The following is a 20040-nucleotide window of genomic DNA, read 5'->3' as shown; positions in this document are numbered from 1 at the left end:
GTCAGAAATCCAACCCAAGAGCATAATACCTTTGCTTGCACAAATAACATAGGACCTTTGCTTGCACAAATAACATAGGACAAGTCTTGGCTGGTCGATTATTCTTTTCTTTCTCCAAGTAAACTTCCCAAATATCTTTCAAATTAAAAACATTCTCACAAGTTATATATTCTGTTCATCAACATATTCTAGGCAAAGCCTGGCACATTAAAAAAAAAAAAAAAAGAAGAAGAGCCAATGCACTCCCCTGACAGGTTACCAATTCGCCAAGGAACCCCGTCACAACCTCCACCCTTTAAGCGCCGCCATTCCGCCCACTACTATGCCCGCAGGGTCCGTGAAAGCCTGACCACCAGGGTTTTCAAAGCACTGTGTGTCATATTCTTGTCACTTCTTTTAGTTGTTGGAATTATCATGTTCATTTTATGGCTCAGCATACGCCCGCATAGGCCCAGATTTCATATTCATGAATTTTCAATTCCGGGTTTGGCTCAAGCCAACGGCTTTGAGAATGCAGAATTAACTTTCAATGTCACAGCAAGGAACCCCAATCAATATATCGGCATATATTATAACGCAACGGAAGCAATTGTTTATTACAAGGACCAACAGGTCGGGGCAACACCGTTAGCGGAACCCTTTTATCAAGAGCCCAAGAATACGACTGTGTTGGATGCCACATTAAGCGGGGCAACTCTAACTGTGAACAGCCAGCGATGGACAGAGTTTTTGAATGACCGTGCACAAGGGAGTGTTGCATTTCGCCTGGAAATAAAATCAAGTATCAGATTTAAGGTGTCCACGTGGTGGGAATCTAAGCGCCATACTATGCATGCCAACTGCGATGCAATTGTGGGCCAAGATGGGGAGCTTTTGGCAACGTCACAAAATAAGAGATGTGCTATGTATTTCACCTGATTTTATAATTTCTGTAATATTTGCTCTAAAGCACGAAGGGGATGTGTATTTTCTTTCGGAGAAGGGTGACTGATTTCGTCTTTATTTTGTTTGTAACAAGGGAGATTTAATTGCTCAATTCTTTCATAAGTTGTGATTTAATTGTGATTTCAGTATTTATTTTCATATAAACGGTAATGAATATTTCGGTCCCTCTTTCTCAAAATAAAGGTGGATTTAGCAAAAAAAAAATTAAGAAACATTAATGGTAATATTAAAATAAAGGTGAAAACTTTTAATTTCAAGTTTTATTTTTATTAGGTTTGAATTCACCTATAACTAGTTAACTCGATCCCTTTGCATGAGCTGCCATTGGGCAGTTGAAGAATAGGAGTTGTTAGCAGTTGGACACATAAAATGTCCTAAAATTGGCGCATTAAAAACTTAACATAATAGTTTTATTTTTCTCCCAAAAAAACCAAATATAGAGTGTTTTACAAAGCCTCCCAAAATTACACAAAAACTTCATAGAATCCAGAAAACAAAGTATAAAGGCAAATCATATTGTGAAAATAAATAAATTAAGATCGCTTCAAAGACGCTTTGGATCAATTCAAGTAGAGCAATAAAATCCGGGTATGTTTGATGTGTTTAATTTATAGAATTTTCCTGGATTTTTCAACATCGGTATTAGAGCCTAGGGTTAATGTCTATGCTTACAATTATGTAATTTCTGTAATTTGGAATTTTGATTATTCCATTAAAATTGTTCAAAATTCGAATGTTAAGATTTGAATTAATTTGAACAAATGGCATGAAATTGAGACTTAGACACATGTAGGATGATGCCTACATTTATGTGCATGGATTAATCTTCAAATCACACCAAAATATGCCAAGAATTGATGAAAAACTGAGACCCAAAATTGTGACCTCTTCATTGCGATATCGCTAGTTTCTAGCAACAATATGTCGAAAATTTCATCGTTTGAGACCATCGGCATGGGCTGATCAAAAGCCTTATGCTTTCACGCCAAATAGATGCTCGAAAGATGACAAATTGAACAGATGAATAACTAGAGTTCTTCAACTAATTTTGCATTGGGAAAACCCGTTTGGTCAACTGGGTGACTTGAACCAGTCAATGCCCACAAGTCAATTCATTGGTCAATAGTCTAGCCCGACCAGGTAAATAGTCCAACCATATTTGACTCGACCTGCACACCAACATGTGGAGGCACGTGAGATCATTGTCTTGGTGAGTGAAGGCACTTGAGACACTATTTTGAAGAGTGAAAGTGTGTGGGACACTTTTTAGTGCATGAAACCTTATTCTAGCTCGTGAGAGCATGTGGGGCCATGCTCTAGTGCGTGAGAGCACATGGAATGCTCATCTTGGCTCGTAACAGTGCATTGATACTTAGATAGATGCATTGACACAAATCTAGTGGGTCTTATGGCTTATAAATGTATGTGAGACCTCATTCTAGTATGCAAACAGGTTACAGTGTTTCAAAACACATGTTTCTAAATCATATAAACATAATTACTAAGGACCATTATATGAAGTATAAAATGAGACTATCTAACAATCCAATGGTGCATGATGGGACTATATATAATAAATATTTAGACATGAAAGAAAGTCACATACTCTTAACTGGAAAGAGATGATATATGGTATACTTATGTCCATGCATTATCATTGGACTCTCGTGATAAATGATCTTGTTTAGGATAACAATGTAAAGAATTTTTTGGATTATGTGAATGGATTACAACTTACTGAGGAGCAACACGCTATAATGAATGTGATAAATTCCACTATTTTATCGTTTTTTCCCAAATCAACAAAGAATGAGTCATGTAGACTATCACAAACAATATAAAAACTTTATCATTGATAAAACAACTCAAAGAATTGTATAAGATGATGAAATAAGGTAGTCATATTAATGATACGTAATTTTTTTGTATCACATATTGTAAATGTTAAGTATGGGAATTCAAATATTGGTAGAATTCAATGAAATTCTCATTCAAAATTAACATAAGCACAACTAGATTGAATTTTAATATATCAAACATTTGAATTATAGAAGATGTTCTTAAATATCTTCAAACTTATAGATATTTATTAATGACTCAAATTTGGTATTCACAAGTTATTTGAACCTAAAGTAGTCATTATCAAATGTCTACATTTATAACCTCATATTGACTTATCATCAAGTAACATTTCGACTTTAATAATTTTTTCTCTAGAAAAATGTCTCATCTTTACTCGAACTTTTAGTGTTAAAGGTGATTGCTTGTGCTCAATCTCTTAGTGTTAAAGGTCATCTTAATTTTGTCTCTCTTTTTAGCACGTTTACCTTTCTTTCATTTGAATTGCTTGTTCTTGTTCTTGTTCTTAGGGCCTTGTACAATCTCTTTCCCTTTCTTGGACTTATGCCACTTACATTCGATTTATGTTTGTACCAACCACAAACCTTCAATAACCTGATTTACGGCCTCCAAGGCTTCTTTCTCATCTAAGACATAATGCATCTTTTTAGATGCCATATGTTATAGTTATCCTCATTTAGTTTCTCTCCCTTATTCAAATCAACAATTATATTTTTAGATGTCGTGGTTAATCAGACTGCAAAGACATATCTGACACAACATTTACTAATGCAGTTATATATATATATATCAATTGTTGTAATTGCACATTAAAATTTAAAATATCTTATATCAGTTATCCCCATTCAGTTTACTATGTTTCCAATCATCTTTTATGATTCAAATTATTGATATTTTAAAATTCAATCCAATTGCATCTATATTAATTTTGGACGAGAATTTCATTAAATCCTACCAATATCATAGTTCTCACATTTAACATTTATAAAATGTGATACAACAAATGCATTACTACTATGACTAGGACCATTTCATCATCCCGTACAATTCTTTGAGTCACTTTATCCATGATAAAACTTTCATATTGTTTGTGATAGCCTATATGCTTCACGCTTCGTTGATTTAGGAAAAGTGATTTTCTCACATTCATTATAATTGCCACTCTTCAGCAAACTATAATGTATCTATATAATCCCAAAAATTGTTTACATTTTTATCCTAAACAAGATCATATATCATAGGAGAACAATGGTTAGGCATAGACATAAATAGACCATATATCATATCTTTTTCGATTAAGAATATGTGATTTACCTTTATGTCTAAATATCTTTGTTATATAACTTTAACATGCACCATTACTATTAGATGGTGTCATCTTATACTTCATTTAATGGTCCTAAGTCATCGTGTTTGCATGATTTAGAAATATGTGCTTTGAAACAATATTACGTGTTTGCATAAGCCAAAATGAGGTCTTACATGCTTTTATGTGTTGTAAGACCTACTGGATTAGTTGTATATGTTGATTCGAGCATCCATGTGGTGTCACGCATCGATAGAAGTGTTCTACAAGCTCTTATATATTGAAAACAACAATGCATGCACCTCATGTGTTACAACAAGGTCCTACACACCTTAACAAGTTAGAACAATGTCTCACATGTCTACATGCACTAGAAACAGTGTCCCATGCACCAAAGCCATGTCATACGAGCCATAATTTGTCGAAATTAAGTCTCATGCACCTTGTAGCCTATGGCTCACAAGTATACGAGTGAATCAAGTAATATAGAAAGATGTCGATCCCACAGGGATTGGTTGTCAAGTACTAGTTCGTTTTGTAATTTAAATTAGCTAGAGAAATGAAATGTTATGAATGAAAATTGAATTAAAATGAATTCAAATGCAAACTAACTAAGTTGAAATTAATAAAGGGAAACAAATATCTAACAAATTAAAAATGAAATATTAATATAAAAAGGCCTAGGGTTTATGATTTCACTATCAATTACTCAAAAATCAATAATTAATCCAACTAAAATCAATGAAATGAATTATTGATGGTTGACTATCCTATTTTACCTAATTCCTTTCTCAAGGTTAATTAGACGTGTTAAGTTTAAAAGTTTACCTATTTTCATGGTATGATGTTAATCAAAACTTATCAGTTTCTATGATAATCAATTTACCTACAAATGATTTATATTTATCTCTAAATAAAACCTTAGGTTTAGCAAAGATATGAACTAATTGGGTATCTATTTCTCAATATCACATTTCAATCTAACAACAAGTATGGTATTGGGCCCAATACCAAATAAGAAGTTAAAATCACAATTACTAAATCAAACATTCATCATCATTAATTAAAAATCAAAACCCATTACATAATGTTTGAGAATTTATAGATTCATCATAAACCCTAGCAAAGGAAATTAGCTATTCATGACTATAAATTCAAACCACAAGATAAAATTAAAGAGAGAGACATTTTGAATCAGTGAAAGAAGATAATAAGAAAGCTAGGAAAAACTCTAACATTTTCAAATCTTGATTCTCTTGGGTCTTTTAACTTTAATCTTTGATCTTCACTCTTCTACTTATTTTTTGAAGCTATCTCTCTTTAAAAATGCTTTAGGTTGCTATATTTTTTCTTTTTATATGCTGCCACTTAACCCTATTTTCATTTTTTCTTTTTAAATATTAGTTATGCCTAATAATTATGGGCACAATTATGGCCATAAGACTACCATAATTGAGCTCTGTCTCCTGATATAAAGTCTTCTCATTTGCTTCTTTAAGCTTCTATTTTTACTCCAAAAGGGCTTGAATGCCTCCAAAGCATCTAAAAATATAATTCAAACTGCAAAATAAGATCAAACCATCAAAATTAAATAAATCTTGAAGAATTTGACAAAATGGACCAAAATTCACTTTAAGAACATACTATTTTAACCCTATTTGTGTGTATTTCATATACACATCATGCCTTCACATGCTGATTATGTGTACCACATGTTGGTGGTTTGTTTGACTCATTTACTTGATTGGATTGAGCTATTAACCTGCTAACCATTGATTGTTGATTGGTCGATTGACCTAGTTAGTGTTAACTGATTTGGGTCACCTAGTTAACCAAACAGTTGACCCATTAACCAATAGGTTTGGTTAATGTGTTAACCAAACGGGTCAAACAATCGGGTTTTCTCAACCCAATCATAACCCAACAACACCGAAGAACCCTAATAACATAACTGTTTAATTTGCCCTTTTTGGCCATCAATCAGGCCAAAAACCATGAGGCTTTTGATCAGCCCATACTGGAGGTCTCAATTGTTGTAATTTTTGACATTAGCATCATCATAAACTAATGAAATCAAGGCAAAGAGTTCAAGATTTAAGGTCTTAGATTTTGTTTAAGTTCTGGCAAAATACGATGCGATTTTCAAATCAATTCATGCAACACATATCTAGACATTATCTTAATATGTTTCTAAGTCTCAATGATGCAATTTGGCTTCATTTAACTCAAATTTCAATTGATTTTAATCTAAAAACCCACAGAATTTAGATTAGGCCAAAAGACTTATTCCCACCTTAGGTTTAGCCTATTCCCAAAAATACATCTATAGGGTTTTAAAAACCTAAACACTTACCCATGGATTGTTAAACTTACCTAAAACAGTTGTTATCTTATCACTAAACCCTAAAAAATTATATAATTTCTTCTCTTGCTTTGGAAAACTAATAATTTTCCTCTACCTAAAAGTTTGAACTTTTTCCTCTAGGGCTTTTTCTTTTTTTCTGGTGATCAAAATTTGTTTTCATTATCGACCAGCCTTCATACCATCTTCTTCTCTCACAATTAGCTTTTCCACCATCTTCTTCTCTCACTGTTAGTTTTCCCATTATAATAATTTTGTCAGACAAAAACATACCATTCATCTTTACCTATTGAGGCATCGATATCAGAAGATTTGTTTAATGCTAATTTGTCAGCTAAATAAAGATGAATCATCTTCATCTAGCTAAAAAGATGAAGATGAATTGTCTTTATCTAGCTAAAAAGACGAAGATGATGAATAGTTTTCATCTCTTTATTGGATGAAAACGGTTCATCTTTATCTAATGAAAGGTAGGAGAAAAAGATAGTGGAAAGGTCGACCGATAGTAGGAACATATTTTGGTTGTTGAAGAAAGAAAAAAATACCCTAGGGAAAAAAGTGAATTTTTCAAAACCTAATCTTGGGGAAATATTGTTAGTTTTATAAATCAAAGGAGGAAATGATATAAACTTTTATGTTTTAATATTTAATGGTTAAATGATAATTTTACCTCCTATGACGGATGGTTTTGGTTAAGTTTAATAGCCCATGTGTGCGTGTTTGGGTTTTGAAACCTCACAAATGTGTATTTGGGAATGGGCTAAACCTTAGTTAGGAATAAGTCTTTTAGCCTTCAAATTATAATATTCACAGAATCATAGGCACGATAAATACATCAACCCTAGGCTTTGGTACCAATATTAGATACTGCCAGAAATTCTAAAAATTCAAAAATATAGTAAACATGCCCAGATGTCGTACTCTTCTGTTTCAAATTGAATGCAATTTGAAGCTTGATTTTTTAATTTCCATAACACGATTTTTTGTTGTGTATTTTATTTTTGGATTCTATATACTTTCTTTTAGTTGGCTCTGTATTCTTGTTTTTTGCAATATTGTTAGTTTTGTGGTAGTTTTTGGGACATTTAAATATATGCTCTACTTCCAAGCAACTGCTTCCAACTGCTACAAACTCAACTACCTAGGGTAGTTTAATTATAATATAGGTCAAGTCCAAGCCCAACACTTCTCAACACAATCTATTATTTCATAGAAAATAGTTAATTTTTACACTCAATAACAGTTCTTTTCTTTTAAGAAAATCAACTTTTACTTGTAACAAAAGATTCTTAATAGCAAGTCAGGTCGAGTTAGGCTAGTTTCGGTACAACCCACCATGCCTACAAGTCATGCTAGGCCAAGGCCTACTACCATACCGACAAGGTTGACTAACAAAAATTGTAAGGCCCACGACATAGCCTGAGGCCCTTTAGGTCCTCCCTTCACGAGCCTTTAGTGGGGTAGTTCATGTGCTTTTACAAGGCAATATGCTAAATTATATAATTTATTTAACTTTTTAATTTTTTACTAATACTTAATTAATATTTGATATTTTTATTTTTTTATAATTTTTCATGGGTCATACTAAAAGAAGGGGGTTAGGTGGTGCCATGAGTTGACCTAACCCTGTGACATGTCTACACCCAAGTAAGAAGACATACATGTGCTTAAAAGTTGTTAGAGACATATCAAATCAAACTCTTGATTTATTTTGTATAATGTTTATGAAGGTGGTAATTAAAATGAAGTTTATTGCTACTTAATATAGTTGGTTGAGGTCCTAAAAGGTGATATGATTCAAGTAAACTAAAAAAAGATTTTAATTTATGAATAGGCATTACAAAAAGGAGTAGATTAGACTTGCTTACCATTAGAGGTTTCAAAGGGGTCGGGCTACCTTGAGGTCAGACCTGACCACCTTTATTTTAGCTCACTCAGGGCAAATACAACCAATTACTGTAGCAAGCTATACCAGACTCATGAGTTGGTCAGGCCATGCTACTAGCCTGACTTTCAAGCCGACAGGCCAGCCCAACTTGTTACAACTATGCCCAAAAATTAAAAAAATTAAAAAATGTAAATAAATAAATAATAATTATAATATAAAAAATTATATATTTTTATAAGAAATGAAAATTTTAGACTTAAAAAATAAGTTAAGTTCTTAGGATCAATCTCACATATGTGAGATAACCAAAATTTATGTTTGATTGAAACATAATATTGAACTTTTACTTATAGTGGATGAAAGTTGTAAGTGTTTGTCTTCTTTTAGATGTAAGACACTTTTGTAAGAGTGTAAAGTGCAAAAGGGTAAATGTAAAAGAGTCCCTCATCTAAAAGAATACAATCACCTATTTCTTTCACTCACTACAAATAAAAACTAAGTAAAGTGTAAGTTTTAACAAAACTCAAGTTTTGGATCGATCCCACATTGGTGAGATTGATCATGAGAACTTAACTCACTTATTATAAATAAGTTTGTTTTCTTACTAATCACAATTCAATTTCTTAATATGTTTTTTTTAATTAGAAAACATAATTTAATAAAAAATCTATTTTTTATTAAAATTAACTAGTTGGCTCGATAAAGGCCAGCAGACCAGCCCATTACGGGCTTGGCACGATAAGACCATATATATATATATATAGGGTCGTGTCATGAGCCTGGTAAATTTTGCGGGTGAGCCCAACATGAAGGCTCGCTAATGTGTGAGCCTTAGGCCTGGGATGGCCTGTAGACTTGGTGTGCCATGTCGAGTCGGCTTGACCCATTTCCATGTCTACTTGTCTTGAAAGAAATCTTCCAACCTTTATTCTAAGAGTAGTACTATGTATATAATTTTATGCACAAATAATAAAGTATCATAATGTAATTAGATAGTTGAAAATAAAAAATAAAATAACACCTAATCATATGATGATATATCGTTGTTTGTATATAAAAGTTATACATATTATATTATTGTTATTGTAAGAGTAAATATAAGTTAATTGTTAAATTTTTAAAGTTTGTTTTTTCCTTAAAAACAATACAAAATGAATTAATCAATGCTTAGGTACATAAAAAATGTTTATTTATTCATAATAACATGTTTAATTATTAGTGAGTCACCAAGTAACGTGAAAATTATTTTTCATACTACTTTTTATTCAATAAAAATATTATTACGTATTTAAAATTATAAAAGTTTATATGTTAAAACTTATTTTATTGTTTTTATAATAATTAGAATGTAACTGAATTCTTGAATTTGTGAACCAATCGACATTAATACCCTCTTCCATGTATTTTCTTTAAAATAAAGTACAAAAATATGTGGAAAAAAAAAAAAGGTTAAGTTTTCTATCAAAGATCTATGTATAATACTAAGCTAGTTCTGTTATCTTGAATTTTATCTTAGTAGGACGTAAGCCATAATAATTATATTCATGAAAAAGTAATAAAACATCAAATTATCATGTAGAGATAGATCAAAATTTCATTTATGATAAAATAAATAAACATCAAACTATCATATTCATAGATGTTAAACTTTATGTTGTTCACATAGTTTGAAGCTAGAAAAATATACATTGATTTATGGTATTTTAACATGTACCAAATATAAAGAAAATTTTTAAAAAATTTAGAAGAAGTTAATTTCTCTCACTAAATAAAGAGAACTTAAGTTTTTTCTATCCATATGTAAGTCTATAACTGTATGAGGTAAAGAGAGGATTAACTTTTATTTATAGAATTAATTGTAACTTCTCATAAAAAATCACATCCTTATAAATAATCATATCATTTCATCATAAAGAATCAACTTTTTTAATAAAGAATTACATCTTTTTATCAACAAAAAGTTACTTTTTTTCATTAACAAAAAATCATCTTTTTTTATCATAAGGAATCACATCATTATATTAATTAATAGAATTTAGGTATAAAAAAATTTATTGAATAATGATTATTTTATTAAATAAATATTATTATATATGATAAAAATAAGCTTTCAATGGACTATGTAAGCCATAAATCTTATATTTTTCCATTTTGCTCATATGATACTACTTTCATAATTTAATAAAAAGGACGTAATATGTACAAAATTTTATACCAAAATCTCTCTTACATTGACTATAATACTTTATCATTATTAAGTTCAAATATCAATGTAACTTATGGTGGTATTGTATGTGATTTTCTTAACAAAGTCCCTTTCATATACCATAGTATCAACTTCCAACCTAACATAATATTTAATTAAGATGATCATTATGGTTCAACTTTAATGTCTTTATTAAGACTATTCTTGTCAGTATCATAAACACAAAAGTCAGCTCAGAGTGTCAAATGTATAAACTTAATATAAACATAATGCAATATCACTAATGACGTCAAATAATTCCCATCATTTTAACATGTTCATTAAATGTTTTGGGAGATAATCCTTTTCTTTAAGGATCTTGCATCATAAGATCATTGTTAATGTGCTTAATTGGCACTATTTGTTTCTAAACTTCTTCTTTAATCATAAAGTATTTTATTTCCATATACTTAACACTTTTAGATTACTAGTTATTTTAAAAGAAGAAAACTATGATAAAGTTAATTTTCAATAGCCTGACTATAGTGTCAATAACCCCAGGTGCTGAAATAAAGTCTCATAGTCATAATCCATGAATAACAAGAAACAACAATTGTAGAAGTTTTGGGTATAACAACTTCCATCCTAACTTCTTGAATTCTATAATTATCCATTCTCTCACTCCTAATGTGATCATTTTCAATGAACCTAACATTTTCAAATTCAACAATTCTTTTATCAACACATCCAACTTAGTCTGAATCTAAATATCCAATCATTTCAAGATGATCGGATCCTCAAAGAGTAAACATATCATCCTTAATTAGTTCCTTACTAGTATCTTAGAACTTTCATTTCAACTTATAAATAGTCATCTCTTTTCATTATAAAGTACATCTATTTTCATAAAGAATCACATCTTTTTATCAATAAAGAATTACCTCTTTTCATCATAAGGAATCATATCTTCATATTAGACAATAGAATTTAGGTACAGAAAATCTTATTAAATAATGATTTTTCTTTTTTTACCAAATAAATTCTATTATACTTGATAGAATAAACTTTCAATGGGTCATGTGAGCCATAAATCTTACATAGGAACCTAGATAGACTTTCAAGATTAGGGATGGGTAGTTTTGGTTCGAATCTTTTGGGCTTGTTCTATGGTTCATCTTTTCTTTCTTTGCTTGTAAGCCTTGCTTGCTTTCATTGCCTTGTTTTCTTAAGGTGAGCTTAGGTTGTTATTTGTCTTCTTGTTGAGGTCTAGGCTTGGTTTCTTCTAATATACATGCTTACTTTAAAAAAAGAAAAAGACATAATTGCCATCATGCTGCTTTAAGCCTATTGATCGTCGCTCACCTCACAACTATCATGATCACTTGTACCTACACACATAATAAGTAGGGGAGTAAGTGAAAATTCACTCAATAAGTAGGAGACTCTACTACTATCTTTTACATAATCTCCAAAATGCCCTTGTCATGACCAATTGTAACTCTGTCATATGAAGTCTATCTCTCAACTCCCATTAAGATGATAACAAGTCATATATCTCATAATTGTAACTTATATCTATACTTGAGAACATTTATGCTAAATAACATATCTCTCGAGGTCAATTATGTCTCATAGGGGTGTTCAAAACCGGTTAACCGAACCGCTTTGCCAATATTTCGAACCGAACCGAATTTTCGGTTTGGAAAAAATCATGAACCGAAACCGAATCGATTTAAAGATTAACCGATTTTAAACCAAACCGAAAATATCAATTAACCGAACCGAAATTTCGGTTAACTGATTTTTGAACCGAATTTCAAAAAATTATCATATTTTATTATTTTTTTCTAATTTTTTGAAAATATATTCAATATTTTATTAATATTTTATTCAATTTTTTAAAAACCGATTCGGTCCGGTTAACCGGTTTTCAAAATTAGGCAAACCAGTAACCGAACCGAAAATTCGGTTTATATATATTTTTGAACCAGTATCCGAACCGATTTTTCAAATAACCTATTTTTCGGTTTGATTTTCGGTTTTAAAATCGGTTCGATTCGGTTACCGGATAATTTTGAACACCCCTAATGTCTCACTCAATCATTAAAGAATCATTCTAGATCCTACTCTTGTGTGATCATATCATCTCTTGGTGAAAGTATTATCATCTGTAAACTATAATTGTATACTAAGTCGATGAAACTATATCAATTTATGGATTTAACGTTTTGGCCATGTGAGCATTTGTTGCTAGTCTACCCACATACACCATCATTGGACTATCAAACTATAATTATAATTGTGTTTTACCACAAATAAGTACCCTATTACAGGTTCGGTGTCATATTATGGATGTTCCCTAATTCGAGTAGATTAGCAAATATATACTCATGGTATCCTCTTATAACAATCCTAGAATGTGTAAAATAACCTATTTTGTAACCTCTCCTAACCATTGGGTGTGTTACAGAAAATCGGCATGAGTTCCCCTATTTTAGAGGGCCCGGGGAAATTTTTTTTCTCTTTTCCATTATGCCCTGTAACACTCCCAATTAGCAATTCATATAAAACAGTCCTACCAACCGACTGGATTTTCATCAACTTAATCACAATTAATAAAATAAGTACATAATAATAACAATTATAGAAATTATCACCCACAGAAACTTTATAATCAATTTTCATAACTAGCTGTATATATATATATATACATATCTACCAATATCTACATCAAGTATATATATATATATAGACATATATTCACATATACATCAAAACATATATATATCAATAAAAATATGGTGCCTTCCTCCCTTAGCCTCATGTCTCATTAGTGCTCCCCGGGAACCTTTGCTGCATTTCTTTACCTGTAAAATATTAAATTAAACGGAGTGAGTGATTATGGCTCAGTAAGAAAATCATACTCAACACTTAAAGCATTTTATACCAGTACTAATCTTTTCCATACTCAGCGTGTCTGAACTATTTACAACAAAATAATTGACACAGAACACGCATTTAACACATATCATAATTCTTTTCTTTCACACATTTATTCATTTTCTTACTATACTGATATGATTCACTCATTATGATTTATGCATGTATGAGTGCCATGACATTTTTATTTTCTGATCGTACATCTTTCTCAACTCTTTATCAGCCACACAGGCTTGTATGCATAATTCTAATGCAAATGACTTTCATAAAATATTTACTAATTTGTTTCTCTCTCATTCTCATTGATCAATTTAGACTACATATGATAGTACTTGCAGTCACCATACAAAGTATAATTCTCTCTTACACGCATATTTTTTTTTCTTTGTTGTCCACACAGTACAGCTAATATTTTTCTTTGTTGTCCACACAGTACAACTGATATTTTTCTTTTGCTGTCCACACAGTACAGCTGATATTTTTCTTTTGCTGTCCACACAGTACAGCTGGTTGTCCACACAGTACAACCGATTATTTTATTTGCTGTCCACATAGTACAGCTGGCGTGTAAGGATTTTTAGTATGTTTTCTGCTTTCCTGTATCATATGAGTCATTATAAAAGCATGCATGACTTAGAAAATATTTTTCCTCTTTCTTTATTTTTTCTAAATCATGCATATGTTATGATTCCTCATGTATGCATATATAACCATAATATAAAATATGCTCATTCATTGTTTTCTCTTATTATTTTCATTCCTTATCAAACATCATATTCTCCTCTCATGCATCTATATATCTCATACATTTAATTAATTTCAAAATATACAATGTAGGCTTAATATAAGGGTTATCACACATTTTATGCACATAATTAAGCAAAATTAACCTATATCACATAAAATGACATTTTTGCCCTTATGGCCAAAATTACCTTTTTACCCTTATGGCCAAAAATTACATCCTGAATCCTAATGAATTTTTTTATCCTTTTAAGCATAAATCATCTTAATTCTAATACCTTACACACTTATATAAGTAAAGGTTATTTAAATAACCTAACTCAAATTTACTTCAAGTATGTAAAGTATGAAATTCTTACCTTTTCTTTTCCAAATAGGTGATTTAAGCTTATTCACCTTCTTTTCTTCTTCTTGGCAACCTTAATCAACCAAAAATATAATCATCCATCAAACTCCCAAATTTCACATATCTTAAAAATTAAATTTCTTACCTTAGAACTGATCAGAATTGACAGATCTACACTTTTTATAACTGGGGCCTCTGGAAATTAGGTGGTTTAGCTAGGTTTTTGGACGAATTTTGGTTAAGGGAAAGCTTTAGCTTAATTTCATGGAGTTCTCGGCTAAAAATGGAGAAGATGAATATATTATATATTTTATAAGCCTTTTGGACCATTTTGCCCTTAACCTTTTTCATAAATTACTATTTTATCCTTAGTCAATTACCAAAAACCCTTAGCACCACCATATAATTTCAAGTGTGCCCTTCAATTTTAATTCCCACTTTGTCCCTTGAATCTTTATAAAATGACCATTTTACCCCCTTTGAAAAATATTGCTCATTTAGTAGTTTTCTATAATTCTTTTGCAATTTCTTTACACAACAAGTTATAAAATCAACTCTAGGGGTAATTTTGGAAGTGGAGTTTACTGACACACCTGAATTCGGATGTTACATATTTTCTCACCTTAAATGGTCTCTATGAATTTCTACTCAACTAAATTGTATTCCTACAAGAAACAACCGATATGCAAGAATTAAAGTCTCAATTCATTGTCTCAATCATAAAAATAAAATTAACTTAGACATGGCAAGCAATGCACCAACATCCCTACCCTATGCACATTTGTTCATCATTTCAAAATTATAAAATTAACTTATTTTCTTTCCAACTAAATCACAAACATAATTTACATGAAAATTAATGCAAAATAACTAAATTACCCTCAAGACATACCTGTGGGTGTTACACGCCTGAGACTCAACCTAGGAGTGATCATGCGCCAAAGAGTGGCTATGTACGCCATGCCTTACCAAGTGTAGGCCAATATGTGGAAGAAAAAGTATGATTATGACTTTGTTACGTATAAGGCATACATAAAATATGGATTTGATTTGACACCTGCAAAAAAAAAAAAAAAAAGAATTTGATGACTTTGACTAAGATTTAAAGTCCGTTGAGGTATCAAGAGATACTCAAGGCAATGATTATATATGATCAAGAGAGAAACCCAAGCAGAGATAAAATAGACTAGAAAGAAGTCCTAGAGAGTTTTGAGAGATTAGGTATCTATAAGGATTGATTATCTTGATGAGATATGAGATGGATTGATACCTAAGGGACATAAATGATAAGACAACATCCTTATTAAAGAAATACCCATGACATAGGCAACTCGTCGGTAGGGTGAAGTCCATCGATTGGTGTCCTTATAGTAAGAGATACTTGTGAGGACCACATGTTTGTTGATTGGTTAGGACTTACTAGGACATAAAGGCTTAGATGATTGAGTAAGCTAGGACCATGAGTTATCAATTGACAATGAGATTAGATAGTTAGGGCTAAAGAGAGAGAGCCTAGAGAGTTGTTACTAGACTAGGTACACTGATTCCCTTAAATTCGATTGAGATTCTAACAAGCTTGGATTAAGATAAAGATAACCTGGATTGGTAAAGGAAAGAGAATAGAATCAATTAAGAGATTATAGGATAGATCATTCCTACTTACTCGGTATTTTGTACTCATTTAATTCATTTGCATTTCGCAAGTGAGAAGACTAGAGGTGATGGTGATAAGGCGATGGATCAATGATAGAGCAAAATGTAAGCTATGGACTCATAGTCGTTAGATAGTCTTATCATGATTTGATGATTAAACACTTTATTTAATATTTTAGTACATGGATATTGAGATTTAGATTTTTATATGATGCTTGGGATGATTTTATAAGGTATTGCTTTTTATTTTCAATAATAATGACTCTCAAAGAACTGTTCAGAATACTTGCATATGCATGTTTGATTTTAGATTACTTGATTTAAATTGAGATAATCATACATGCATGTTAGATTTTAGTAGCATTTTTACCCTGAATGATAGGATATTTGAGGTGGGGTATTACAATTGGTATCAAAGCTCAGATTTTGGAAACCCAAACATATGGAATAAATTATGTGTACTAGAAATGAGTCCCACATGCCACATTGATCACCCACACCTACTTGTCACTGTAAGTAAAAATTTAAATTCTTGCAATTAGATTGATCACATATTGATAGATTAAGAATGAAAAACGCACAAGGAGTTGCTAGGAATCCTTCTGAGTTATAACAAAGTGCACTAGTAAGAACATATATTATGAGTTATAAATCAAATTCACTACCTGCTAATATAATTTTGTAACTTAATTTCAATTTAAGTGGGACTGTCAAGCAAAATTTGTATTCTTTGCCACAGAAAGCTTTCAAGAATGGGTACCCGAATGGATAAAAATGTTTAAAAAGTTTCTCCAACTCAAATAAAGAGTATCATGCCTCCAAGGAGTTGCTTGAGTAGCAATAGAGGGGGTTTCCATGCATAAGAGTGTATAAGTTTAGATTCTCCCCAACGATATTTTAAAATTAAATTCTTAACTTACCTAACACAGTGATTGTAAGGTCAATCACTATACCTAAGATTTTATCTATTCAGTATGGTTAGTTCAATCCCCAATGATGATCTTGTTACAAAAATAAATAAATAAACAAATAAAAAGTATTCATCAGCAAAATATTCCAGGGTATAGACGAAGGAGTTTCCATGTAGCTACCTTATGTGGCCTTTAGGCCCCAAAAAAGTGAAAGTGCTACCACCCCATCCCAAAGAAAAGCATTTATTTCCTTGTCCTTCAAACTTTGGTAACTTGCAAATGTTATAATATGCCTTTTCTATTGGCACCATAAAACAACAAGCGCTACGCCTTTCAGCCTTTTTTTAGCTTAATAATATTGCCTCGCTAGGTAACCATTTCTCAATCAATCCTTGAAAATATCTTCCTAACCATTCCACTAACATAATCATAATGTGCGAAACGAAGAACTTCTATCTTTGGCTTCTCCAAATTATTGGCCTTTTGGGCCTTCTTGCCCTCTGTTTATGGCTGGCTTTACGTCCTCAGGATCCAACCGTCACCGTTATCGATCTCTCGGTTCCACCCATAGATAATAGCTCTTCACCAGCCGCTGTTGGGAATCAAAATGGTTCCCTCACTTATAACCTTGAAATTAAAAATCCAAACAAAGACTCTGTTATCTTGTTTGACGATATTTTTTTGACATTTCTCTATGGCCAGGATAAAGCTGCAACAGATAGAATTTCTTCTTTCAAATCAGGTAAGGGTAGCACTATATACAGAGTTAATCATTTGGCTATTGACGGGCGTGTTTGGAAAGCTATTCGCAAGGCACTATCAAATGAGATATCTGAACTAAAAGTGAGGTTTGCAACTGGAATTCGGTTTAGGACTATAGGCATTAAGAGTAAGCATCATAGGAGTCACATTCTGGAAGGTAAAGTGATGCTTGGTAAGAATGGGAAGATCTCAGGTAAGAAGAAGAAGATTAAGCTAAAGCGTTCATCCAAGAAATGGAGAATAAAGCTGCGTCCTAACTTTAACTGATAAGAACTGTAAACATATATGTGTTATCTTATTGTGTGTTGAGGCCATACTACTATGTATAATGCTTCCTTTTTTTTTTTAATTTGTACATTGTTCGTCAATATTGAATACAAAGAATCAAAGCATTTTAATTCTGTAAATTAAAGATGCTAGTATGTAATGTTTGTTAAAAAGGATTGCTAAATTTGTTTGAACTCAATTGTGTATAACCAAAACAAATTGAAAATGTTGTGAGCAATGTAATAAGGACAAATAATAAATAGAGAACTATTGGGAGGTAAAAAAAAAAATCCCCCAGTTTCGTAATAAAAACAAACTGAAATTCACACTGCCAAGTTTCTGAATTAAATTGTTGTTCTCTTTTAGATTACCCAATTCAGCTCACTTGTAATCATCTTAATGTAAAGTTTGAAATTTATTTGTTATTATATTAATTTGGTTTTGGATCGAATAACCAAAACATACATTCCACGATTCAGTTTGTTTTGATCAACTTTTACAGCAACAATTTGTATGCAACGGTGCCATTAAAATTCATGGTGCCAACTTTGTAGGCAATTTTAGCAAATCATGGATTTTGTATTTATACCTAGTTTTGTCTGTAAACATTTTTCTCTTGGATATATATGTGACACATTATTCTGATTGAACTTTTTATGTTGGGTTTAATTTTGTACCTGTAACAACTAATTGTTTTATTTTTAATTAATTTGTGTTTAGTAGAAACGTGTACCACTCATATTTGCTCATACAAGATATTTATAACCAATTGTTTCAGATGGGCAAAAGAGATACATAGACCAAGTCGCGGTGGGCACCCATGTAGTAGGTGTGAACAACCGTTCACAAATAGAAAGACAAAAATACCTTTAGAAAATACACGTCCAAAAAGGAAAATTGGAAATTCTTAGGCAAATTTATATGCCTGTGCATTCAACCATGCACCCTCATGCATTCAGTAATGATGACGAATGTTTGTGAGAGCTAAGCAATGCACTGTACAATCTCTTCTCCAAATACATACTCTTATTTGGAATATATACCTAAAGAGATATGTTAACTTAAATTTTTCCACAGCATATGCTAGTAAATAATAATAAATGTGTATGATAAATAAAACACTCTCACAATCCCTAAAAGTGTATTTATTATTCAAGCTCATAACACAAAATTCAAATGGTTGTAATCCAACTCATGTAAACCATAGTGTATAATTAAACATAAACAAACCCAAAATTCATAAATATAATCCAAATGAATAAATGACCAAAATGCCCCCGCTTCATGTGTTACTCCAAGTTGACCTACCAGTTCCTCCTCTACTGCTCCACTACTCTACAATCTTACCTGAAAAACTACAAAAGGAACATAGTGAGTGAATTACACTTAATAAATAGGAGACCTATCGAACCAAATGCACGATAATAACAATAACAATCATGATCCATAGTGGTGTCCCATGTCCAATCATATCGTGGTTTTTTGGATGCTTCTCTAACATCCTAGATATCCATCTAAATTATTTTAGCACCCAACACCAAATCTCCACTGGCGGTGTCATCTCGGATGACTAATATCAAACAATGTATATCGGTGTCTCAGATGCTTGGTGAAAACATGAGGTATCCCATATGTCAATCATAAAGTACACCTAATACACTTGTTAGCCAAGCTTCAAGCTATGGATACCATGTCACAAAAGGAGTAAAACTTCAAGCCTTTCTTAATATCACACAAGTATATATCTTAGATGTTAAGATGCCCAACATCAGTGCATACAAGAGCATTTCAGATGCTAAGGCATCTAACGTCAGTGCATGATAATCGAGTAGGTAGGTCACACAAACTAGCCCTAAAGCTTTCATAGAATA

General features: G+C 31.6%; 2 protein-coding genes across 2 annotated transcripts; both read left to right on the top strand.

Moving 5' to 3' along the window:
* The first annotated feature begins 200 nt into the window (after positions 1-200).
* LOC123219484 (NDR1/HIN1-like protein 26) lies at positions 201-1070 on the top strand. The gene has a single exon (XM_044641469.1). The coding sequence runs from the start codon at positions 238-240 to the stop codon at positions 916-918; it is 681 nt and encodes a 226-aa protein (XP_044497404.1). The 5' UTR covers positions 201-237; the 3' UTR covers positions 919-1070.
* Positions 1071-17473: 16403 nt separating this feature from the next.
* Positions 17474-18309, top strand: LOC123219583 (protein NDR1-like). The gene has a single exon (XM_044641588.1). The coding sequence runs from the start codon at positions 17573-17575 to the stop codon at positions 18167-18169; it is 597 nt and encodes a 198-aa protein (XP_044497523.1). The 5' UTR covers positions 17474-17572; the 3' UTR covers positions 18170-18309.
* The last annotated feature ends 1731 nt before the right edge of the window (positions 18310-20040 follow it).

Source organism: Mangifera indica, chromosome 6, assembly GCF_011075055.1.
Source record: "Mangifera indica cultivar Alphonso chromosome 6, CATAS_Mindica_2.1, whole genome shotgun sequence".
Classification (NCBI taxonomy): domain Eukaryota; kingdom Viridiplantae; phylum Streptophyta; class Magnoliopsida; order Sapindales; family Anacardiaceae; genus Mangifera; species Mangifera indica.
Note: the sequence above shows the minus strand (reverse complement) of the source record. Positions and strands in the feature narration are given on the sequence as shown.